General features: G+C 50.1%; 1 protein-coding gene across 7 annotated transcripts in view; it reads left to right on the top strand.

Annotated features, from left to right (window-relative positions):
- Nucleotides 1-16713, top strand: part of Mapkap1 (MAPK associated protein 1) — a 205588-nt gene extending 188875 nt beyond the window's left edge. For 4 of the 7 annotated variants that reach the window (XM_032902686.1, XM_032902683.1, XM_032902688.1 and 1 more), the window contains 2 exons: nucleotides 11782-11879; nucleotides 15213-16713. In XM_032902686.1, coding sequence (XP_032758577.1) covers nucleotides 11782-11879; nucleotides 15213-15338 — 224 coding nt within the window. In that variant the 3' untranslated portion in view covers nucleotides 15339-16713. The remainder of the gene's footprint in view (nucleotides 1-11781; nucleotides 11880-15212) is intronic. The other 3 variants (XM_032902682.1, XM_032902684.1, XM_032902685.1) reach the window with 1 other exon arrangement.
- The last annotated feature ends 8740 nt before the right edge of the window (nucleotides 16714-25453 follow it).

Below are 25453 nucleotides of genomic sequence, written 5' to 3'. Positions count from 1 at the left end.
ATTAGGAGGTGTGGCCTTGTTGGAGGAAGTGTATCACTGGGGCCAGGCTTTGAGTTTTCAAAAGCCCAAGCCAGGCACAGTGCCCTGTGGATCTGGATCTAGAACTCTCAGCTCCTTCGCCAGCATCAGGTTTGACTGTGTGTTGCTGTGCTATACTGTAAACAAGCTCCAAATAAATGTTTTCTTTGCTGAGAGTAACCTTGATCATGGTGTCTCCTCATAGCAGTAAACGATGACAAAGACACTCATCGCATACAAGGCCAAGGGTTTAAGTATCAGCTCAGGAAAAGAGCAAATTTAGGAAAGGATCCTTGAAAGGACCAAACTGATATACAACTCAGTCAGCCATCTCTGAAGCATGGATACCTACAGTGAGACTCCATTCACAGTATCCAGAGTTCAGTTAAAAGCTCAGACACAGAGTTGGACTTGATAGTGCAGGCCTGGGATCCCATCACTCAGGAGGCTGAGGCAGGAGGATAACAAGTTTGGGGCCAATCTAGGCTACATAATAAGATGCTGTCTCAGAAGACAAGCATGGAAGCAGAAAAACAGCTTTAAAAATATGTCCAAAGGGGTGGGAGAGCTGACTCAGCAACTAGGAGCCAGAGCCAGGTCAGCAAGTGGATAGCCTTCCAGAATGCCTCTGACCTCCACAGACACCTCCTCTCATGTGCACATACCCAGACACAGATATACACACCCACAGTTTAGAATAGGGTAAATATTTAAAAAAAAATACATTGAAAAACTTGAAGAGAAATCTACACTCCCAAAGGAGAAGAAATGTAAGATAGGGAAATACCAGAGCTGAGAGGGAGTTGAGTCAAAGCATTCATTAATGGGAGAAATAAGGAAGACAAGAAATTATTAGGTGGGGCTGCAGAGATGGCTCAGCAGTTAAAAGCACTGACTGCTCTTCCAAAGGTTCCCAGCAACCACATGGCGGCTCACAACCATCTGTAATGGGATCTGATGCCCTCTTCTGCTGTGTCTGGAAACAGCTACAAATGTACTCATATAAATAAAATAAATCTTAAAAGAATTTAAAAAAATTATTAGAGTGCAGGTTATCTATTACCATATAACAAGTTAAACTTCAGTGGCTTAAAGCAACAATTATATTTATTATTTTCTAAGTGGGTGGGAAGCACAGCACAGCACAGCACAGCACAGCTCAGCTAGGTCTTCTGGTTCCAGTCTTCTTTGAAGCTACAGTCAAGGTGTCAGTCATGTGGGAAGTATGGCGTTGAGTGCCTATTAATCTCAGCCCTCAAGAGGTCAAGTTTGAGGCCACCCTGGCCTACCTTGTAAGATCCTGTCCAAAACAGGGGTGGGAAAAGAAGGAAGGGAAACATGTCATAGGATCTGCTTTAAGTTTACTGAATGGTCTCTGGCAGAAATGCTTTTAGTTCTATGTTACCTGGCCATCACAATAGAAAAGCTAACTAGGTGACAGTGGGCTGCATCAAAGAGAACACAGGCAAGGAGCCCTAACCTCTTATGAGCTAACTCAGAGTGCCATCTCTACAGTATTCTGTATTACTGGTTATTAGAAGGAAGCCACAAGGCCATCCCATAAACAGCAAGGGGCTACATAAAGTCATGAGGTCAGGAGAGAGCATCATTGGGATAGTTCAGGGTCCGCCTGCCACGGTGAGTGGGCCATAAGACAGCAATAGAAATGGTTCAGACTGAAACCAGTGCCAAGAGCAGAGGCCAGCAGCTCCACCATACTCGTGTAGCTCTGTAGCTGCAGTCTCAGGGGACAGAAAGCTGCTCAGGCTCTGACTTGGAATATCAAAAACACCAACCGTGGAAGCCTGGCAAGGGCTAAGCAGGATAAATATAAAGAAAACCACATCAAGTCACATCATAATCAAATTGCTAAGACCCAGTGATAAAGAGAAAAAAAATCTGAAAAGCACCCCAAGAAAGCAGCTGTGCACATCGCAGAACCATGATAGCAGTGATGGCCGACTTCCTGTCAGAAGCAATACCAGCCAAAAGACAGTGACGAGGCAGCCCTAACACACTGAAGTAATATCTACCCAAAGTCTGGATCTCCGCAAGTGGTCCTCAGCTGAGGGTAAAATAAAGACATTACAGATAGTCAGAAAGTAAAGTTTGTCACCACCAAACCAATGCAAAGAAGTGCTGAAGGCTGTAGAGGGAAAACTCCAGGTAAAATCCAGCTCTCCACTGGGAGGAAGCCCTCGAGCGGATGCCCATGTTTGCACCTGCCTAGAATGAGCCAACTGGAGGGACAGAGCAAGGCCTTGGGCTGGGGAGTGGGAGGGCAGGCTGAGCCCAGCCCATCACCTGTCTTCAGCCGCCTGAGATAAACACAGCTTTTAGGGTGATAGTTTGAATTCTTGTTGGGAACACTAATTTAACTGGTAGTTAGGTGAATTATCTCCCCAAAGGGAAAACCTTCATCCTTCCTTGCTCTATCCCCCCAAAAGTTGGCCAAATGTACTGCACTATTACTATTGAATTTTGTGGAAAAATCAAAAAAGTGAAACATTTTTCTTTGTTCTGGTGTATCTATAATATATTTTTAATTTTGCCACAGAGCCTGAAATATTTGCCCTCTGGTTCTTTATGGAAAAAGTTTATTTGTCTCAAAAGATGAAAGTAGGAAGACAAAGGGACCCTGTCATCTGTAGGCAGGCACTCTGTCCCCATGTGCCTCCTCTGCACTCGGTACAGAGCCCTGGGTGCCATCCTGTGGTGACAAACTAGCAGGCAACACTGCCTTCCGGAAGCGATGTCCTGGGACTGCACAGAAGTAGGAACAAAGGTTGTGTTGTGCTACTGAGGCAGCTGAGGACTCAGGCGTCTGTTCCCTTCCCACAGAAGTCTAGCCCCAACCTCGACTCAGTCTAGAGCAGTGGTTCCCAACCTGTGGGTCTCAGCCCCTTTGGCAAACCATTATCTTCAAAAATATTTACATTATGACTCATAAGAGTAGCAAAATTATAGTTAGGAAGTGACAGCAAAGACAACTTTATGGTTGGGCTCACCACAGCATGAGGAACTGTGTTAAAGGGTCACAGCACTGGGGAGGCTGAGAGCCACTGCTCTCAGGAGTTGTTTTCTAACAAATTTCAACTATGCTTGGGTTCCTAGATTTTCCTCTAAAGCTTGTTAAATGCAGGGAGTTAGCCTAGAGGAGAAAATAACTAGTTAAATAATAACTGGAGGATAGCTGCCAAGAGTTGATCACAGAGTAAAATCAAATCTGCAGGTAGAAGAACGCAGGAAGGAAGCCCAGTGGTGAAAGCCCAGCAGTATTAAACAGTTCTGTGGCAAGCTTGGAGCCCTGGGAGGTCTTGAGGGAGTCATGCTGTTCAGCATTTCTACATAGGAACATGATAAAGTAGTCATTCTGGGCAGGCGAAGGGCTTATGGCTTAGAGTAGATGACTGCCTGGCACCTGCACCAAGCCAGCTGAGCTCCAGATCCATTGAGAGACCCTGTTTCAAGGGAATAAGACAGTGAACAAGCAGGATACCTGGTGTCCACTGCCTCTACATCAAGTCTCTCTCTCTCTCTCTCTCTCTCTCTCTCTCTCTCTCTCTCTCTCTCTCTCTCACACACACACACACACACACACACACACACACACACACACACACACACACTTCTTTTAAGGTCGTTTCCTCTTACTGGAGAAAAAAGTACACAATATGGGATTTTAATGCTTAAAGCAGAAAGGAGTATTGGAGGAGTGTAGACACAAGGAGAATCAGAGTGCTCCTAAAGTATTACTTGTTTTGTTGTTGTTTCTTTTTGTGTTACTGGGGATTGAACACAGAGCCTTGTGCTCTCTAGGCAACCCAACCATGATTTTTAGTTCATTTCATGAAGTCCCTGGAGACAGCCATTGCACCAAGGAAAAGCACATGTCCAGCTGTTTGAGTTGCTAGCTGAACTAGCCATTTATTTCATGGAACATATTTTTACTTAAAGGAACAACTAACAAACTGATTCTCCAACCCTGAGCCTTTAGCCGCCATTTTCTTAAAAGCAAGTAAGTGAACGTGCTAGTTCAGGTGGAAAGAAGCTGTCAGGTCCATCCCAGTAATGGAACTGCCTCAGGTCAGAATTCTAACTTTTGAAAACTATCTCTAAGAACTTGACTTCTCATTGCGGCAAGAATTTTCTGACACAGTCAGTGGTGTTAAAGTGTGACTTCCATAATACTATGTAAGAACATGCTTCAGTATTGGGAGTTCACACAGAGCAGTGAACCAGTATTTTTCAAATGATGAGATGCTACAAACCAGGCAAGGGGGACATACACCCCGAGAGTTCTCTGTCAGTGTACCCCAGGGGAACTTGCACACCCATGCTTACACAGCACTGTGCACAACTGCCAGGATGCCTGTTGCACAGGAGCCCATAAAGGACATGTACAATATACACAGTGGGGTTTGTGCAGCTGCAAAGAATGGAACTGTGGCGTTTACAGCAAAGAGGATGAAATGGTAATTATTACAGTAAGCCAAATAAGCCATCCTCAAGCAGACATTCCGTTTGTTCTCCATAGGTAGAATCTGGGCTCATTTTTATCTTTGTGCATATGCATACACAAAGACATGGCTGAAGGTCATAAAACTAGAAAGTGAGACTTAAGGAGTGATGGGCTCTTAAGGGAGGAGTAAGGAGAAATGAGAGCACATGACACGAAGGCAGAAAAAGGGCCATGGGGGGCAGAGACTAGCAGGAGCAGGTGGCAGTGGGCGCATGGGAGAGTCAGCAAAAGGAATGCATATGAAAATCCCGTAGCAAACCCATTTCATTGTGTGCCAGCTTTAAAGACTGGTGGGTAACATTTAGGCATTTGTTTGTTTGTTTTAAGACAAGGAGGAAGATTTATTCAAAGTCCAAGACCAATCAAGAGGGCTTTTGTTGTTGTTTAGGTTGACTCACTGATTGGCTGGTTTGAAACAGGGTCTTACTGTGTGGCACTGGCTGGTTGGCGGTGTAGATCACGTCTGGCCTCCACCCGGTAGACTTTAATGTAACAGTACAGAAAGTTCACTGCTGAGATCCTACATTCCATACTACAACTGCGCTTTAAAGAAAGCCGCTACACTGTGGGCTTTGTCGGTGTAAAATCAGGGAATCTTTACAAGGAGTATCAGTGAACTGTGCTGCTTGAACCATAGGTCAGACACACTGTAGAGCGCCTCCTGGTACTTGACCTTGGTTCATTGGGCAACATATTATATACTCAAATGTCCATGGCCTAATGTAACCCAATATAATAAAAATGAAATAGTTTTTATGTCTGTAAGTGCCACTGACTCACCAGAGGAGGACATCGAATCACACTACAGATGGTGTGAGCCACCATGTGGGTGCTGGGAATTGAACTCAGGACCTCTGGAAGAGCAGCCAGTGCTCTTAACCGCTGAGCCATCTCCAGTCCGTGGGCTTATATTTTTAATGAATAAATTTATTTTAAATTTCTCAGTTAGCTTCCAGCATAACAAAATGCTTTGGAGTTGAAGGATAGCAGCCAGGACATGAATCGTTAGGGAGCACTAATAAGAAGAGGGAGGTGGCAGATCCAGACCTGGTGCTGCCGTTGCTGTTCCGGTGGATTTGAGACATGGTCTTGCTCTGTAGCCCAGACTGGCCTCAAACTCCAGACAGGCCTCCTGGGTGCTGGGATTACAGAGCGTTTTAAAAGGACAGTTGTACAGGTAAATACTCGGACCTAGAGAAGAAGGGAGCACTGAGGACTGAACGTGTGAGAACTAGCGTAAGAGGAGTGACCGGTGTAGCAACACCTCCCATTGTACTAGGGGACTTTGACTTGAAGGAGAGATAGGGTGTTTGTGTATTATTTTGTCTTTTCTTCTAAGTTCATAATTTCTTATCAAGTTAAATATTGCATCATGAGCTGACTGGTTCTCTAGACATAAGGATTTAACAGATGCGGTCAGACACCTCCCAATCCATTTGTGTTGGTCGCACCACTGGAGTTGTTTGTATTGGACCCTAACCTGGAGTGTAAGACCATCAAAGCCGTACCTCCAGATATGGCCAGTATACAGTTTTTTACTGTGAGAGTAGAAACATTAGTATTTAGTTTTAAATACAAGTTGACTGGCAGTGGGCATCAGTTTCTGGACCTGCCTGCAGTTTCTGACTAGCCATGAGTCCAGTCTGCCAATATCACAACTTCATGCTTTTCAGTGTACATAGCTATCCCTCTTCCCATCCCAAAGTGACTCTCGCACATGTCCGGCGGACTACAGAGACTCAGATTTTTGCCTTGAAAGGGAAGTGCAGCTGGTGTGAAGACAGCAGCTCACCCTCCCTGAAAGCCTCTGCTATCTGGAGAATGGGCTAAACCAGGTAGCCCTGCCTCATCATCAAAGTGTAAGAGCACTTACAAGATCCAGGCAGAGGCCAAGTAGGTGAGGTGTAGCCTGTGTCAGAGGGCAGAGGTCATTATGCTCTGCTTCCTCCCGAGTTGTAATGTGTTCAGCTGGCAGCTCGGTCTGAGACCAGAGAACTCCCAGAGCTACAGAAAGGCAGAGCCAGCAGCCCAGCACTCAGTACATGAAGGCCAGAAGATGAGGAGTTCAGGGCTAGCCTCAGCTACATAGCAAGTTTGAGGCTAGCCTAGGCTGCATGAAACCCTGTCTCAAAAACAAATAGAGGCAGCGTTGTGACCAAAAGAAAGTGCTGCTGTCCATTTCCCACCAGCAGTCAGTGAGGCTCTCCATGCCCTTCTGGACAAGAGGGGTCAGACAGCCTCACCCCAGCTGCCATAAAGGGACAGTCCGAGAGTCTCCTGTGTGGTGCTGCCACTTCCTAAGTGCTGTTTCCAAGGTGCCAGCAGAGCCACAGAGTGAAGCACAGTTCCTGTCACCGGTTGGGATGACATGCAGCCATCAAGAGAAAGGTCATGGAGGAGAGAACAGCAGAGGTGGGCTGAAAGAAAACGTTAAGTTTAAAGAAAAGCCAAATTGGTAGAGCACCTTTCATCCTGGCACTCGGGGGCAGAGGCAGGAGGGTCTGAGTTAAGGCCAGAGTGAGTTCCAGGACAGCCAGGCTGCACAGTGAAACTTTATGTCAAACAAAACAACAAACTCCTCAAATTTCAGTAAACCGTGTGAAAACATGAGGACAGCTAGGGAAGCCCGTGGGCGCCGACACACTGTTGCTGGGGTTATGTGGGAGATGTGGGGGTTTCCCTTCGTCTTCTGAATTTTGAGTAATTTTAATGTTCTTATAATTCTTGTAATGGAAAGGAAAGAGATTTCAGCTCACTTGGTGTTCTGGGCAAGCATGCTACTGGGAATTTTAGGCATCGATGACTGTGGCTCATGCCAGGTATCGCTGGTGCTGGTGCTGACAGGTGTGTCAGCAGACACATTCATATTCTCGCCCTCCTCCCTCTCTCTCTCTCTCTCTCTCTCTCTCTCTCTCTCTCTCTCTCTCTCTCTCTCTCGATCCCTCCCTCCCCTCCTCCTCCTTCTCTCTCCCTCCCTCCCTCCTTCTCTCCTCTCCCCCCACCTTCCACAGCAGGGTCTAGTAGCTGTCCCATCCTGAGGCAGTGGCGGCTTTGTTTTAGTGAAAATGAATACAGATAGATTACAGCGGAAGAGCCCCATGTCTCCACTTGTGACATTTGGGCTGTCATTAGCCCTCTTATGGCTCTATTCCATCTTCTCTGGTTCACTTTAAAAATATGTGAATGTGGGGTTGGGGATTTAGCTCAGTGGTAGAGCGCTTGCCTAGGAAGCGCAAGGCCCTGGGTTCGGTCCCCAGCTCCGAAAAAAAGAACCAAAAAAAAAAAAAAATATGTGAATGTAGACACACATCTACATATGCAGATTCTCATTTCAGTATTCAGAAGCAGATGTACCATCTCAGTGGCTCCCCTGAGCACGTGACCAATGCCTAGGTGCCACATGTACCCCATTATGCTGCTTTTATTCCTATGGCCCTGGAAAAGCAAGTTGGAATGGAGACGCCCAACTAAAAACAATACCTGCATGAGTGAGGTACTCGGTGGAGCAGTAAGAATCACCTCCACTGAGCCCCTTCTCCAGTGCGTGTTACAAGCTAGAATCCCGTCTCCGTGTGACGCCTGGGCTGCTGGAGACAGCGCCTCCCAGCGTCCTGGGGCTGGGATTGCAGCCCACATCTGACTCTAGGGCACCTATCTTCTGCAGTGGCTTAAGCCTCAGTCCTGCCTTAATTCTCAAGCGGAACATAATGCCTTGACCTAACAGAATACTAGATTTCTATTGAATAGGGTTTTTTCTCAGCTGACATTTTTACAGAGATAGAGTACAGCTGTGGCTTACCCTTTCTATGAGAACTGGTGGTTTTCTTTGGATTTTTTAAAAAATATTTATCTATTTAATGTGTGAGTACACTGTCGCTGTCTTCAGACACAGCAGAAGAGGGCATCGGATCCCATTACAGATGGTTGTGAGCCGCCATGTGGAACTCAGGCCCTCCTAACCGCTGAGCATCTCTCCAGCCCTTCTTTGGATGTTTAAAGGGTTATCCACCCGCCTGGTCCCTAAGACCCAAAAGCTTCATGGACTTCCTCTGTCATTTGGTGCCATTTGGTCTCTTGCTCAAGTCGAGCCTTGAGGTGCTATGGCAACAAGGGATGGGAAAGCAGACTTCTCAGTTCAGGCTCTGATGCCTCTGTTGAAAGTTCACCGTGTAGCATAAGCCATTGGAGTCTTATTGACAGGTTCATGTCAGTTAACGTGCTACACTCAGGATATACAGGCATTATCAAATGTGAATTCTGTGTGTTCACTCATGTCCAGGCCTACCCACCATGGCCTTCTTTCTGCCCCTCTTTAGCTCAGTGCCACATTCACAGACCATGATGTCAACTGGTTTCTTTGCCCTTGGACTCTGGGGACCCTAGGAAAGCACCCCAAGTACAACTCATCTATGTATGTTGCTGCCATTTCAGACCTACCAGTTCCTCCTCGGTTGGCACCTCCAGGCATTGCCAGTCCCTCCTGTCTGCACACCAGGACTTGGTTCTCTGTGGCTCCCTCCACAGCCAGTTTGCCGGCACTGTGTACCCTTCTCACTCAGCATCCTTTGTCCTCCATAAAACTACCCCAAAGGGCTCTCCCGTACCTGACAAGTCCCCTCACCTCCATGCCTGCATAGCTAGGACCTTCGACACACACATCACACTTGATCCTCGTTCATTTCCCTACCCTGCTCCAACCTGTCCTCTGGCAGAATCTAGGCCAGCAAAGCCCAGAGGCTGAAGTGAGAGACATCCAGGCAAAACCTCTTGGGAGCAAATCATCCCCTGGTCCTGTAGTCCAACATGAATGAAAACATGGCTGCAGTCCTTGACCTGTGCTTGTACCCCAGGCTCTGGTCCATGGCTGCCTCCATCCTGTCCATCAGCCTTAGCCCCGTTGAGGATGGTTAGCTCAAGTCCAGTATTGCTCAGGGGCACACAGGGCTCTGGTCAAGGCCATCTCTAGAGGTCCCTCAGTGGAGCGACTGCTTTCACTGCCAGTGGCAAACGGTCAGGCCCAGGAGAGAGTCCCTCATTCTTCCCTTCTGCCTCTCCCTCAGTCGGACACTCACTCACACAAGAGCTGAGGACAGGCAAGGAACTCACACACTCCAAGCACAGAAGAAAGCAGTGTAGGGATGCAGGGGTCGCGCTGATCCTCTGGCCTTTGAGATTTGGCTAACAGCAACTTTTTCTCAAGCTTCCCCTCTATGCCCGCCACAGTTGACAAGTCTTGTGTGTCAAGGCTTCTCTCCCAGGCTCTCTGGGACAAAGATTTGACTCTGCCAAATCTACAGGACACTTCATGAAGTCTCAGCTTCTCAAGCATCTTCAGGGTTGTCAGTGACAGGTGGGAGCAGGTGGTGTAGACGGTACATGAGGTCACTTATCAGAGTGGTCAGTGAACCCCGAAGCTTCAGGTCTGCAGGCCTCCCTAAGACCTTCTGGTCCTTCCTACCCCTAGGCCATTATGTCTGTGTCATGGCCAGGTGTCCACACAAGGCCTCCTAGGGGCATGTCTCTGTTTGTCCTTCACAGCCCTGTGTCCTTCATAGATAGCTCTACTTGGTCACAGCATGGCCAACAAATGTCTCTGCATTGTCCTTCCACAAGATAATGTCACTAAGTCTCTGGTATTGAGGGAGAGCATTGAAAATTCACTTCCCTATCAGAAACAAGCAATTTATACATTAATGGACTGATTAGTTTCCAGTCAAGAATTCTAACGTTTTAGAGCCACAATTTTAAATCAAGCTTAATTTGTCAACTGACTGAAAATGAGGCTTTTTTTTTTTAGAAATTATTAGTAATTTTTTTAATATAGGATTTATAGTCCCAATTAGTATCTTGTAATGATGTTTCCAGAATGAAATACCAGCAGCTCAACTTTTCTGGCCACAAATGTACAACATATATCAGTTTATTTTGGGAGATCTGAAAAATTAGCTACTGTAAATAAAGTCCCCAGAAGATTTCTCCGGGAAGGAGGGGAACTTACAGTAATGTGGGTGACATTATTAATTAATAATGTGACCAGCCACTGCTTCAATTAAAAGGACAATGGAAGAGGAGGCCTAATAGGTGTGTGTGGTCTGATGAGGCAGAGAAGGGCCTTTAGGCTGGGGGGCTCGGGATGCAGGCCTCTGGCATCATGTCCCTAGAGCTCCTGGTCTAGACAGGTCTCTGGGAACAGGACCATGTTCTCAGGATACCTTTGGCCATTACTGGAAACCAGCTTCAAGACAATTGAAGAAAAGTAAGACCGTGGGAGGGCCCTGAGTCTCTCAGGTGCCAAGACCAGGCATGCGTAGATCAACTGGGAGACTAGGGCTAAGGCCAGGGACTCCAAAGAGCCTCCTCCTCTTAGCTTATCCTTGTGAATGTCACACATACTGACATCTCTGGCTCTATTTAGAATTAGGGACCTGTCTGGCATGTGTGTGCCCTCAAGTACAGACATAGTTTCAGGCAGGCAAAACAAGCAGGTCTGACAGCTACATATGGTGAGGTGGCCACACCACAAGTACATCTGAGAGAGCTTTCCTATGTAGGTCATGGTGATAGGTGTAGGAAAGCCCACAGAAATCTGGTGGAACCCACACAAGAGCACCGTAGGCCGGGCTGAGGTGGCATGAGGCTGGACCAAGCAAGTCCAGTACTGAAGGGAGTCAGTAACTGAAGGGAGAGGAAGGAGTGGGAAAGAGTTAGATGCAGGTTGGTGGCATCGCAAGGCGCTGGTGTGCTACTGTCTGCGGAGCAGCACTTCAGCCATTTGCTTCATGGCGGTTAGGAGAAGCCTCCGGGCAGTGACCAGAGCAGGCCACACCCCAGCAGGAGCCAACAGGGGAAGGCCATGCTCATGCACCGATGTCCTGCTGCTTGTTTCATTGTAATCGCAGCTACTTTACTTACAGAGTAATCACTTGGGGTGAACCAGCCTTCTGCTCTCAGGACACCAGTGCTTCGGTACTGACCCTGTAGAGGCAGCAGTGCTGGGAAGGCAAGCCCTCCTGAGTCAGGCTCCTCAGTGTGGTGCCGAGGGGACCTGGACTTCGTGTGAGCCTTCATTGTCTGCCTTAGACCCAGCCTGTGATGAGAAACCCAGCCACCGCAGGGAGCTTTGCCGTCCAGCCTACACGCGCTCTTGCTCAAGTCTGGACTTGCTCAAGTCTGGATTAGGGAGGACACTTGGGGCACCCTACCCTCCATGGTGACTCACCTGAACCCTCCCCTCTCTCCAGGTCACGCGGTCTTTAAGCTCACGTATCTAAGCAGTCACGACTATAAGCATCTCTACTTCGAGTCCGACGCAGCTACCGTCAGTGAAATCGTGCTCAAGGTGAGTTAAGTGCACTCTGACCCACGAGTAGGAGGGTGGGCTAGTCTCGGGCCAGGGCTACACCTGCCTCTGCCAAAGCAGCTTCCCAGCCCCCACAGGCCTAGTTCTTCTCTGCTTTTTTCTTTCATGCACCATTTATTTTCCCCAACCACTGTCAGGAGTCCCTTGAGGCTCCGGAGCCAGCTGAGGAGACAATGGTTTTGAATTGCTTAAGGTGATTTTCCCAACCTGTTTGAAGCGTGCCAACTGGGGCTGTCCTGGGACAGCTCAGCACGTGCACCAGGTACCTCCCTGTGCTGTTAGCGTTCCAGCTGCCTCAGCAATGGCTAGTCCGCCCCTCGAGAGCGCTCCCTTGTCAGGGGAGACAACGAAATAGACATTACACCGATATGCTGACAGTCCCAGAGATGCTGTGTGAGTTTGTAAAGGGGGAGCTGCTGACATTGCCCTGGGTGAATTCACAGGCCGATTCCAGGCTAGGAGGCACCTCATAGGTCTTATTGATGTAGGAGCTTACAGCAGGGCCTGGAGATGACCCCTTCTCTGAAACACAGGTGCACCCGGACCATTGGTCTCTGTGGTACGACCTGAGCAGGACTCCTCAAAGCCAATGTCCCTCTCCTAAGGCAAATCCTACAGGGTCAAACAAGTAGACAAGGCCGAGCTAAGGAGTAGAAAGGAGGACACGCCCCTAGCCTGGGCTGATGACCCTGACTAGTCAGTCACCGTACACCTGGGCTTCAGTTCCCTATGTGTAAGGTGGTGATCACAGTAGCTGCATGGCCCCTGTCTGCAAGCTGCTGCTCAGGTGTAAATAAACCAGTTGAGATACACAGCCCCTCTGGGTCATTCTCTCCCGGGAGAAGCAGTCACGTGGTAGTGACAGGAGCTAAGCTACCCTTGAAAGTTCCCGTTTTTGCATGAACAAAATGCCCAGAGGAAGGGGAACTCAGCCAGAATGGTGACTCTGATAAGTTGGCAGAACCAGAACCTAATGTGTACTGCCAATGTCCAGGGCTCCCTGGTTATAGGAACACTGTAGTCAGACACCACATGGCCACCAAGACGTCATCCTGGAGGGCAACTGAAGAGGAGACAGAGCGGCATGAGAAGACTCGGAGGTTCACAGGCTACACTGACCAGGGCGGGGACAGGGCCCACTCTGCACCGCTGATTTCCAGAGAGCCCAGACTTCATGGGCAGAACCTCACAGTGCAGTTCAGGAGCTTGTCCCAGGTGTTTGCAGCATGAATAAAAATATCCCAGTCCCCCACACACATCGGGGCCTGGACTTATTTTTATAGCCAGCATTAAAATATTCAAGACGTGAGAAGGATTCTAGTAAAATTATAATCTTGTGTTTGACATCAGAATAATTTTCACAACAGCAGATTGATGACAGAAGCGCAGGTTTATGACTTGCGTATGAGAGGAAGATCAAGTGCAGAGAAATCATCACTGGGCCAAATGCTCCCTCAGAGCACATGCTTTTCTGTAACCCCCGCCCCCAGGTCTGCCTCTGAAATGTCTGTGTGCATCTCAGGATGTCTAGAAATCTCACATCATCATGCACGCACCTCAGAGGGCTTCGTCCCCGGACCCACCTGACTCACAGTTAATGGTTTTATGGTCCTGACCAAAGGCTGAATTTCACTTCTCTTTGAGAAGGTTGTACGTCAGCTTCCTAACATTTCCTCCATGCCTCAGCCAGGCCAGTGTGAGCTTTGTGCCAGAGCTCAGCTTCTGAGACCCCAGCCTGGCTCCAAACTGTAACAGAAATGTTAAATTGAGGCTTTTTAGGACCATCTTAGACTCAAGTAAAAATGAGAGTTTAGACCAAAATTAAATGGGGAAATTAAGTCCCAAAGGCTGGTGCCAGCTTAGCCATCACCGACAGGCTTTCTTTGGGATGATGAAGGGACCCTCAGTGGGGGCTGAGGAGAGCTTCATCCGGCGCGTCTCACACCCCACGTTTCATCTGACCCTCCCAGCTGGCCTACAGAGTACAGACATCCTTGTCCCCATTTTCGAGGTGAGGAGATGGAGGCCCAAGGTCTCAAAGGATGCAGAGCCTCCCTGGAGGCCTGTGCTCTCAGGGCTGCCCCCACCTCCCACATGCGCTGGAGCCACGCGGTTCTCAGTCCCTCCTTCCGCTGGCCCCAAGATGAATCTCTGAGGAACTGTTGGGCTCTTCACGCCGGGTTCCTCTGTGATGGAGTGATGGAGGCGGTGGCTTTATTGACCATGAAAACTCCCTATATTTTTATGCCTTAAGCTGTAAAGTGCATCGAAAGTAAAACCCTCTATAGTGCATAAAATTGGGCACGTTTTAAGCCACAGCATATTAACCAGCTAATGGCAGACCAAAGGGCGTTTTTATCTTTTGATTATTACATTAATCTTGCATTAAAATTATCTATGTGATTATCACCAAGTACTGAAGATAATAAATTTAGGGGATAGTTGGCTTGTTAAGGACCATTCTAAAATGCTTTTGTCAAATTGAATGTGCCCAAAATGCACGCAAAAGCCAGGTCAGCTGAGTGCAAGTGCAAACAGTATAAGCAGAGATGGTGTTTACCAAGCATGTAGCCTCCTGCCATCCCCACCCCTTGTCCATGCTGTCCCGGATCACCCTTGCCAACCTACATTCTGATTTATGGCTCTCAGCTGCTAACTTGGCAAGGCTGCAGCCGGGTGAGGCCGGCCTTCTGTACTCTCGTGCCTGCCTGTACCTCCCGCTGCTGGAAGTTTGGAGGGACATTGTTAGAGCCCCAGTCTGCGACTGCCCTGGTGGAGAGCCTCTGACTGCCTTCTCCGAGCCATGTCTGAAGGCCCAGAGAAGAGACACACTACAAACTGAAGTCCACCCTGACCTCAGTGACCTCAGCCCTCTGCAGTCCTCTCAGCCTCACCTTTCTTATCTGGTCCTGGCTGGTGGACACTAGAGGTCACATGGTGGGCTGTCAGGAGGCAGAGGGAGCGCCGCCTCTCAGGTTTTCCTCTTTCACGTGTGGAGGCAAGGATGTCATGTGATAACCAGGACTAGAGTCGGCTGGACAAATCTGAGAGCAGGGAGCACTCTGAGAGGCAGCCCACACCAAAGAACACAGACCTAGGGATCATGGCCCCTCTGCTCAGTGACTAAGAAGCCTGCATTGGGCCTCCTGTCTGTTGTGAAACAAGGGCCTTCTGGCCTGCCAGGCTGGACAGTGTCAGAGCAGCTAGTCCCAGGATCCCTTGCCCAAACCTGGGCTCCCTTCCACCCCATGCTCTGCCCTAGAGGGAACAGCCGGTGCTGCCAAGTGACAGCCGTGTCCTCTTGCTTTCCAGGTTAACTACATCCTGGAGTCACGAGCAAGCACTGCCCGCGCTGACTATTTTGCTCAAAAACAAAGAAAACTGAACAGGCGGACGAGCTTCAGCTTCCAGAAGGAGAAGAAATCAGGGCAGCAGTGACACTGGCCTCCAGTCTGGTGCCACAACCCGGACTGCCTGCAAGGCCAGGTGGACCAGAGTCCTCCGGCATCCTGTAGAGCCAAGACCCGCAGGCACAGGTTGCTGGGCGCGAGGGGAAGGTTTAGAGGTAGGGGTGCCGTTGGACTGAAGCTTGGCCATGGTTCTAAGTAGCAATGCCCAGGGGCCAGCCCCCTCCTGGAGGGCGGAGAGCTGCTCAGCCGTGCTCACTGTCTGGCAGCCCCACCAAGGGTGTACATAGATAGCCATGCCAGACATCTCCTTGCAACTTGATCAAATTTCTTAAACAAAGAACAAAGTGTACATTTCTTTTTTTCCTTTTAATAAACTCTTTATCATGGTTGGTATGATGGACCATTCTTTGGGGCGGAGGATTGACTGTATTATCTTCTTTAGAATCTATTCCCATATTGAACAGGCAGATGACAAAAGCTGTGGTTGGAGCTCTCACAAGCAGTGTTTAGGGCTTAGCCAGTAGCGTTAGCTGTGCCATTTGTTTAAATGAGTGCATTTGCTTTGAGAATAGCATCTTACTAAAGTTAGGAATGAGGACCTAGCATGTGCCGGGCGTGAGTGCGTGCATGGGTGCGTGCGTGGGTGTGTGCCTGCGTGCGTGTGTCCAAGGCTGTTATTTTCCCCTCCTAAGGCCTTCTCAACACGTCAGCACCTGTGATCCAAGAGACAGGTGCTGGTAGGAGAGTGTGACAGTGTCTCCAGGTGGTGCTGAGTCCCCAGCCGGAGTCCTCTCTCCTCTTCTCATAGCAAGTATGATATGGTCAGCTTGCCTCGCTGGCCACGAAGCTTTCTCCGATCCTTCTACCGGTGCCTCCTGTGGGGCCGGAAACTGCTGCTGCTAGGCTGAATCCGGGGAAGGAGAGCAAGCCCTGAGCAGAAAAGGCAAGGTGCCCAGCACCTTGACACCACACCACGCCTCTGCCTACACCAGATGCCTCTGCAGACCTCACCATGGTCCCGCCTGTGGCAGCATCCTTTCATACTGTCTTGGGCCAGGGCCACAGCCGATATCTTATACGACCTGTGTTTCGGACATTTTTTAAATCATTGTATCCAAGCATCTCAGAGTCAAGTGTGCTTCTTTGCGAAGGGGTCAACTGAATGAATGCTTCTCTCACTCTGATCTGTTCAGCCAACAGGAGCACCCTTTTCTAATGTCTTCCACTCCTAACTCTTCTCCCCACACCCCAAAAAAGAAATATTATTTGTAGCTTGCTCTGTATTTGAATTTTTAGCAATTTTATATTTAGATATCTTTGAAAATGTAAATGACTAATTTGGTCATTAAATCTTGTCACATATTCAATATTAAGATACTAAAATAAAAGTCATAAATACCCTCTTTTGTATATTGCTTTGAATTCCTAAAGCCTTGAGCACACAGTGCTTGAGAAGGTGATGCCATAGCGAATCTGCTGGGGGAGGACACCCTGGCAGTTGATAATGTCCGGTCATGCTAAACTGTACAAAAGTCACATCTGGTTTTCCCTCTACTCAAGGGACAATGGACTCTTTGGCTCTGCTCTCCAAACGTGGTGGTATGTGGCTCTCAGCTGGTTAGGGTCTCCGGGGTTTGAGTTGCCTGTGTTACGGTCCAGGTGAGGTGAGCTGCAGCCTTAACTCCTCAGGCCATTGTGAACCAGCCTGCTTGTGTTTGCCTTGAAGAAGCTTCCCTAGGAAGTTTGATCCAGCCCCTCTCGGGGGTAAGTCAGTACTGTCTAGCCTATTCTCTGAGCCTCTGCAGCACCTCTGGCTACAGTGTTGTCAAGCCCCATGGTGTCCCTGTTGGTCAAACTAGTCATCCCAACTACCTGTCACCTGCTGGCTGCTGTGGGCCAGAAGCCCCCAGCCCCTCAGGCACGGTCAGCCAGCAACATGTGGCAATGCTCTGCTGATGTGTCCTCGTTTCTTGTCTTTATGAAGTCAGAGGCTGGTAGGGGGTCCCACTGGTCGTATCCCTGCTAGCTGCCTTCAGGGACTCCCCATCTCCTCAGATCCAGGGCTGTAGCACATTGGGGTAAAAGCCAATAAAGTTACTTAGTCCCGCACCAAAACATACTACAATCCCTGCTGCTCCTGGTTACTGGGCCATCATGTGAATTACTTGACTCCCTTGAGCCTCAGTTTCCCCTTTTGTAAAATGAAGGTAAAACTGGTTCCTTTCAAGGGTGCTTGTGACAGTTTGTTATGTTTGCTATTAAGAGTGCACCAGGTCACCCGACTGGTGGGGCCACACCTTTAATCCTATCACTCAGGAGGCAGAAGCAGGTGGATCCCTGGGGAGTTCAAGATTAGCCTGGTCTACAAAGGGAATTCCAGGCCAGCCAAGGCTACATATCGAAACCCTGTTTCAAAACAAAAAGGAAGATGGAGATGGTTCAATAGTTAAGAGCACTGATCACTCTTCCAGAGGACCCAAGGGTCGGTTCCCAGCACCCACATGGTAGCTCACAATTGTCTATAACTTCAGTCCCAGGGCATCTCGTGCCCTCTTCTGACCTCTTTGGGTATCGGGCACACATGTGATGCTCAGACATCCATGTAGACATACCATACACGTGGGGAAAACATTTTCAAACCACCCATCCAAGTACCCCCAAAATCATACCGTGCACAAGAGCCACGCCACAGGGTGGGCATTAACCATCTGGAAGTTTTTGAGAATATTTTTATCACATTTCATTCTGTGGGTGGCAGGCATGTACATGTGGAAGTCAGAGAACTTGCTAGAGTTTGTTCTCCTTCAAACATGTGAGTCACTCAGGTCACTAGGCTTGGCAGAAAATGCCTTACCCAGTGAGCCATCTCGTCAGCCCTGCCTTGATGGTGTCTACCAATGACCGCCCCGGTCTGAATTCACAGGCCGTAGGCTCACGTTTCTATTTCATACATCTTGGCCATCCCAGGCCAAGCTCTCCTCCACGTTACAGATGGGGAAAGGGAAGCCTCTCAGGGTCCTGGCCTACTCACACTATGACCAAAAGCAGCTTAAGAAATGGGTTTGTTGGGGTTGGGGATTTAGCTCAGTGGTAGAGCGCTTGCCTAGGAAGCGCAAGGCCCTGGGTTCGGTCCCCAGCTCCAAAAAAAAAAAAAAAAAAAAAAAAAAAAAAAAAAAAGGAATGGGTTTGTTCAGTTCTAGGCCACAGTCCATAGTGAGCTACGTGGGGCAGGAACCTGGAGGCAGGAGCTGAAGCAGAGAGGGCAGAGGCGTGCTGCCTACTGGCTTGCCCAGCCCGCTCTCTTTGAGCACCCAGGACCACCTGCCCAGGAATGGCACCACCCAGAGTGGGCCGGTTCCCTCCACGATCACCAATGGTAACACCCACAGGCTTGGCTGCTATCTAGACTGAGGAGAGGAGGCCGCAGTTTGCTGCACGTTGGCAAAATCAAACCAAGACCCACTGATGAGAGCCAGCAGGCAGGGAGTGGGTGGCTGGGAGAGCTAAAGAGGAATCTTTTTCCACCAAACTCCTCTGAGAGCTGAAGCCCCGCCAAGGGAGTGTTGTTACTCACGGACTCCCCGTGCCAGTAGCGTTCTCAGTGTGACAGGCAGGAAAGCCCCCCATCCCAGTGGCTGCGGCTCACCCACCTCCTGATTAGACAAACACATGCTGAGGTCTGGAATCAGAAGTTAATGTGCCCATTTATTCATTTTTCTGACAAGTCACAATAGATTTTTAACTGCCAATGAGTAACCTCCCCAAGGTGCGGTGGCCGTGAGTGGTCATTTCCGCCCAACATTGCCTGCCAGCCTGCTCTCCTGGAGCCAGGCCAGCTGCGCTCTCTTCCGCACCCCACCCAGCCTCCTCGAGGTTACCAAGAGATGGCCTCTGTCCTGGCGCAGCTCCTCTACAGCCAGGGATCCGGGTGCCCGTCCCTCAGTCTCAGCCGCTGTAGGATGGAGGCTGTTAGAGGCTGTCGTGGTAGTGGGGTTCAGCCTAAGGAGGGAAAGAAAAGGCTAGGCTTGGGGCCCCGCTGCACCCCCCCCCCGGAAGCCAGCGGAGGAATCCACAGAGAAAATTAACATCTAACTCCCTATGCTGTGCTGAGCCCTTACCCGTGACTCAGCCTCTCTGACCCCCTTGTCTGCACAAACGTGGCATTGTCCCACTGTCTATGAAATGGACACAGTGACGTGCACGGGCCTGGCGTGTGCACTGGGGTGCAGGTAACAGGTAGCTATGCAGAACACACTGGCCACCCCTCCCCCACCAGCAGGGCCTGTTCAGTGCAGGGCAGACCTTGTCTGCACTCGGCCTCCGAGAGACCCCGCAGCTGGCCCTGCGTCCCCCTCTCCTGCTACATCGGCTGAGCGGCCCCAGGCAGGCCTTGCATCTACACACATTAACTGCTGGGATCAGGGAGAAATACTGGGAGGTTAATTCTTTTTAAAAAGATAAAATCTGTCTGTGTTACAGCCCCCAGCTTCCTGAAAGCTAAAAGTATTTTAATGTCATATTTCCATGCAAATTTTAGTTTAGAATTTAATACCCTTTTTAACATACATTAAATTTTTAGCATTCTTCAAGCTCTTGACTGTGTTAAGAACCTAACTGATGTGTGTTGGGGTGGAGGGTGGGAAACAGCTGGAGTAAGCTGTAAATTAAAGTTCTAGAAGCAAGGTTACCACAAACCTTCATGACCACCTCTTTTGGGGTGTTATTCTTCTGCCCGGATCCTAGCATCTGGGGAGGAGTTGGAAGACTGCAGTCCTCATGGGGACATCAACTGTGACTAGTAGCTTCCCTGGGAGTGGAGGGTCCCCACAGGAGGCCAACAACTTGGCTTTGCAGCTACACTGCAGGTCTCAAAGTTGCTGTGCCATTTGCTACACGAAGCTCTTGTCATACCTGACTGTCACCTCACCTAAGCAAGGTTCATACACGGGGGTGAGCACAAAGGAAAGGAGACATTTGGGGGTGCTGCCTAGAGTTGGGTCACTGCCTTGTTCTGGGCCCAGGAGACGACAGCATAGGGTTAAGGGCAAAGGTGCCATTCACTTTTACTTAAGGAGTAGAGGAGACCTTGGGCCACAGGAGCCACAGCCGGGTCCATATTCCATGGACTCTGCAGCCTGCCTTCTGAAAGCCCTGACACTGGCCTGGCAGGCACATCCCCTGAGGACAGGAAGCTGCTAAGTGCCCAGTCAGATCCCCGAGAGCTCCAACATCTGAACAGGCTAGGAGCAGCCGGGCCAGGCTCAAGAACCATGCCAGATCCACTACAGGGCAGAACCTCAGCCAGCCCCAGCCAACGTCTTTATTATGACTTCCCCAACTTCCAGGAGCTCCAGAGCCTAACTGACCTTGACTGTCAGCCAACCAGGACCCAGAGGTGATTGGCCCACGAGTTCTGACTTTTGGTCAGCAGTCTCCAGGAAAGACCCTAACCATAGCAAGGAGAAGATGAGGTGGGCCTCTTGACTCCTGGACTCGTAAGACCCAAGTATGGGGCCTTGCTGAGGAGAGAACTGTGGCTGGGCCTGCCCTAGGTCACCATACCAGGGCCCCTGACTGAACCCGCTCTAAGGAGTGTAGGACAGGCCAGAAGTCATCAGCCCTCTCTCCTGGGCTGGAGGTCAGAATGCGGTGCCCAGACAGGCTGCAGAGTCTTGGCTGCCAGTCATAAACTAATGCTTTATCACAAAGGCTCACCTGGCCAAGCTCTGGTTCAAGCTCTCACCAACCAAAACAAGGAAGGTTGAATAGGAGACTGGGTTGACCCTGCCTACCATGCATGAAGCCCTGGGTTCAACCCCAATGCCACATGGTACGCACGTCAAAGATTGGTGAGCAGAGCCCAAGGCCTTCAGGTACTACAAAAAGGGGTTCCTTCTGTTAGCCCAAACTTGATAGCTTCTCTTCTGTCTAAAGGGGGGTCTGTGCCCTTCCTGGGAACCCTCAGTGACAGAGGGGAGAGCCACACCAATTGGTCACCCCAGCCAGGCTCTGGCTCAGCCATAAGTCTCCCTCAGTGCCACTGCCTGTGCCTGTGCCTCATTTGTGCCCCCAGACCAGGGTGTCCTCCACAGGGGACAAGGCCACTGAATGTTCCAGGCAGTCCAGAGCCCTCCCAGGCTAGCATGAGTCCCGTGTTCATCCCAGCCAGTCCCTGGTGTGAGGATGTGTAACCGTGAATGGCAGCCCTTCTAGGACAAGAGTTGGGCATTGGAGGACAGGGAGTGGCTTGGCCCCCCTGCCAGGACTGCTTCCTTTTCTACTGCTTCAACCCTAAAACCAGCAGCTGGCACATAGGTCGCACGCAGTGACAAGATCTGAAGAGGAAGGAGTTTTCCCAGCAAGGGAGAGATATTTGGAAACCTGCCCGGGTTCTCACCTCAGTCAGACAACCTGGGGAAGTAGAAAAATCTTAGCAGCAGCAGCAGCCTGGGTGAGGGCAGAAGGGGCAAGCATGTGCTTGTGTGCGTGTGCAGACATTTGACTTGTATCCATGAGGGAAGGTTGGGCCACATGCGTCTGTGTAGGAACTTATGTGTGCCTGAGCTTTGAATCAGCGTGTGTGTGTATTTATGTGTGCCTGTGATAGGAGTTTGTGTGTATGAGTGCATGTGTGTCTGCATCCCTACATGAACACGTGTGTTCATATATGTCTCTACAAGCACTCGTGTGTGTGTGTGTGTGGGGTGTGTGTGTGTGTGTGTGTGTGTGTGTGTGTGTGTGTGTGTGTGGTGGACATCTGTTTGTCCTAAAGCCCTGGTCAGGCCAGCCAGCCAGGCACCACCTGCGCACCTGCACGGGGCCCAGGCCTTGCTGCCTGCTCTCAAAGGACATGTCCTGGTCTCTGAGCAGCGCCCCTCCCAGCCAAGCAGCTGGCCACCATCTTGGCACACATTGGCCTGTCACATCTAATTTGCGAAGTCACGTTTGCCAGGCCCACAGGAGCGTCCAGCTGGGCTCTTTAAGGTCAGGTTTTCATCTCTGGCTTTTAGGCGTGACGCAGAGTGAGCCACCACCTCTTTGGTCAGCTGACCACACTCAGCCCTCAGCCTTAGCCCTTCATAGCGATGGGGAACTTGGGGCTGGAGAGTCCGTCTGTCTTCCCAGGGTACATAGGGACTGAGAGTGGACCCAGCCTGTCTGAGCTGACCCAGCCTCCCAGCACCTGTCCAGAGCCATGCAGAGTGTCTGCAAGGTGACTGTGACCCCCGAAGTCCCCAGGAGAGGTCTTGGAGCTGATGCTGGCACTGGGGTACCGAATCTGATGTGCTGTCAGGTGCTGCAGGAGTCCAGCTGAGCTAGTGCGTAAGGGACAGTCACACTGTTCCTCTGAGGTGTGTGACTGTCACTTCTTTACCAATGACATCGTGGCTACCAGAGCAGAGGCCTCCCAGACTCCCAAGCCCACCTCACTCCTCCATAACTGCTCTGTCTGGGAGCTCTGCCTCCCACAGGAAGTCCCGAGGGCACAGGCTACCCCACATCTACAGCCCTGGCTGGGGTTGAGTACAGGGAGATGTCTGCCTTCCACAAGAGGTCCGTGCAATGCAAGTGGGCGGCCATTCGGGAAAACTGGCTTTCCTGTGGGAGTCTCGTATGGCCTACAGGCTGGTCTGTCTGTCTCCTCCCTGAGTTCAGGGACAAGCACAGCCTTAAGGATAAATAGCATGACATTAAAGGCTCTCAGGGAGACTCTACAGCTACAGAGGTTTGCCAAACACTATGGTATATGTGACTGCGTCTGTTGCCCCCCACCCCTGCCAGAGCCTGCCATGAGCCATCGAGCCGGGTGCTTCAAGACAGGTGACAGAGAAACCGAATGAATGGTTGCCTAAAAGTTAAGCTCACAGCTGAGCCTGAGGTGGTTAGGCCTGCAGAACAGTGGTCATATAGCAGTGCCAGTTGGTATTTATAAAATCAATTACGGTTTTCTGCTGTCCCAACCTGGAGCACAAGGGACAAAAGAGGAAAGCTAGACCCAAAGCCATGGGAATAAGCCAGACCACAGCCTAGACCCGTTCTCTAGTTCCAAGGGTTCTTTGTGGGGACAGGAACCTTACTACATGTCAGCCAGGGTGACAGCAACATCAGTCAGGGTGGCTTCACAGTCAGTCAGGCCCACCAGAGGAGCCAAGATGGCTGCCCTTCAGCTACCGTGTCAGCCCCCAAAGAGGGGGCTGGAACTGGGAGGCAAGAACCACACCCAAAAGGAAAATTAATCATCAAGTTGAACCCTGACTCCGAATGGAGTAATCCAAACCTGAGGTAAACCCCAAATCTCCGAAGAATAAGATGGGGCTTGTCAGCTGTCCCTGCACCGTGGGGATGCTGGGTAACGCTCCCCCTTTGTCTTTTTGTTTGCTCTTAGCTCAACCACCAAGAGCAGCTACAAAATCGGTTAAAGCTTCCAAAGTGTGTCTTTCTCCAGAAACGTCTTATAAGAGACAAAAGATTTACAAGATCTGAAGAGTAAAGCAGGATAATTGTTTTTGGAATGACCCCAATATTTTCACCCCGGCGACCCCGGCTGGGCATCTCGCCCCCATATTTATGATTCCTGGTCCTCTGCGTACTACTGGGCGACCTTTCTGAGCCCCCCTGAGAAGCCCCAATCCCTTATCGGGCCTGTAACTCACCCTGACGTTATCTCTCGGGAGGGTTTTATGCACTTTAATTTAACTCCCCCGTCATTATTTCCTGGACTTCAAGGTTTTCTCTTTGGAACTGCCCTTCCTGGGACAAGTATAATGTGTTTGCCATCAAACCCAATAAATATGTTTGAACGGAGATGGGAACCGTTTGGGGAGAGGAGCTCAGCCTGGAAAGCAGGCTAGGCTCTCACCCCGATGTGCTCCAGGGCGGGCGAGCTCTTGTCCTTGGTCCTCTGTAGTGGTGTAGGTGGGGCGTTCGGGGCAGGGGGAGGAGGCACCATTGAGACATGAGATACCCACATGAGCAGACCCCTTCTTTCTGCTGTTCCTTGCTGTTGTCTGCCTTGGTTTTGTGATGTAGTGGTCACTGTTGAGACACTGGAACAAGTCACTTCATAGATCACTATCACGGAGCCCAAGCAGGCCTCGAACTCACCACCTCCTGCCCCCACTCCACGAGTACTCGATTACAGACCTGAAACAAAGCTAAGGGGGCAGGCATGCTTACCCAAGATGCACAGAGGGCACGGGTATGGCCTGGTCACACAGCACAGGGACCCAAGTCGCAGGCCAGCCTGGGCTACAGAACCAGAACTCTCTCCAGGACCTTCCATGTTTGAGCTTCCTAGTCCCATCCATCTGACTACACGTTTTGTTTTGCTAAATCCCCTTTGAAGGAAGTTATGGCACACAGTAGGGTTCCAGCTGGAAGTCCAGAGGGCCAATTTGGGTTCCTCAGGAACAGCTGTGGAAGGAGAGTGGCCTAGGCCTGTGTCCCCTAATGAGCCTGTCAATCACAGTGGGTACCTCCAGCAGGAGCCAAACTTTCCGCCCAGTGCCTCCCCCCAGCACGCTGGGCCTCAGTCTCCTCACCTGCGAGATACCGCAAGGAAAATGCGCTCTGGTAAGTAACCAGAGGCAGGGGCTGGAGAGACGGCCAGAGGCCATGAGTAGGTTTTGCTGTTGCATAGGACCTGAGTCAGTTCCCAGAAGTTCACAAATGCCTGAGAGATCTGATGCCTCTAGTCCCGATGGGCACTTGCCCATGTGCACATACCCACACGTGAACATGATGCATAATTAAAGTACCAGACATACACGTATACATATACATAATTAAAAATAATTCCTTAAAAGAAATCAACCAAGATGTGGGGGCCTCCGGACATCCCTACCTCCCATCCTGTGCCCAAGCTGCATGTGGTTCAGGGCGGCTGCTAGAATTAGAGATGGTAACCCTGCCCAGTCTGTGGGACCGGTCCACATGCGTCATCTACTTCCCAACCCCTCAGCCCCTCCTGGGACAACTAGAGCTGTTTCCACCTCAACCCTGACCAAATGACCCAGAGCAGCATCCCATTGATTGAGACCTACAGTAAGAGCCAAACCGTGACAGTGCCCAGTGACAGAGTCCTGGGAGACAGAGACTTTGAGAAAGGGTGCTCTGGCCTAGACAGGAAATGATGAGAGATCC

This window comes from Rattus rattus, chromosome 5, assembly GCF_011064425.1.
Source record: "Rattus rattus isolate New Zealand chromosome 5, Rrattus_CSIRO_v1, whole genome shotgun sequence".
NCBI lineage: Eukaryota > Metazoa > Chordata > Mammalia > Rodentia > Muridae > Rattus > Rattus rattus.
Note: the sequence above shows the minus strand (reverse complement) of the source record. Positions and strands in the feature narration are given on the sequence as shown.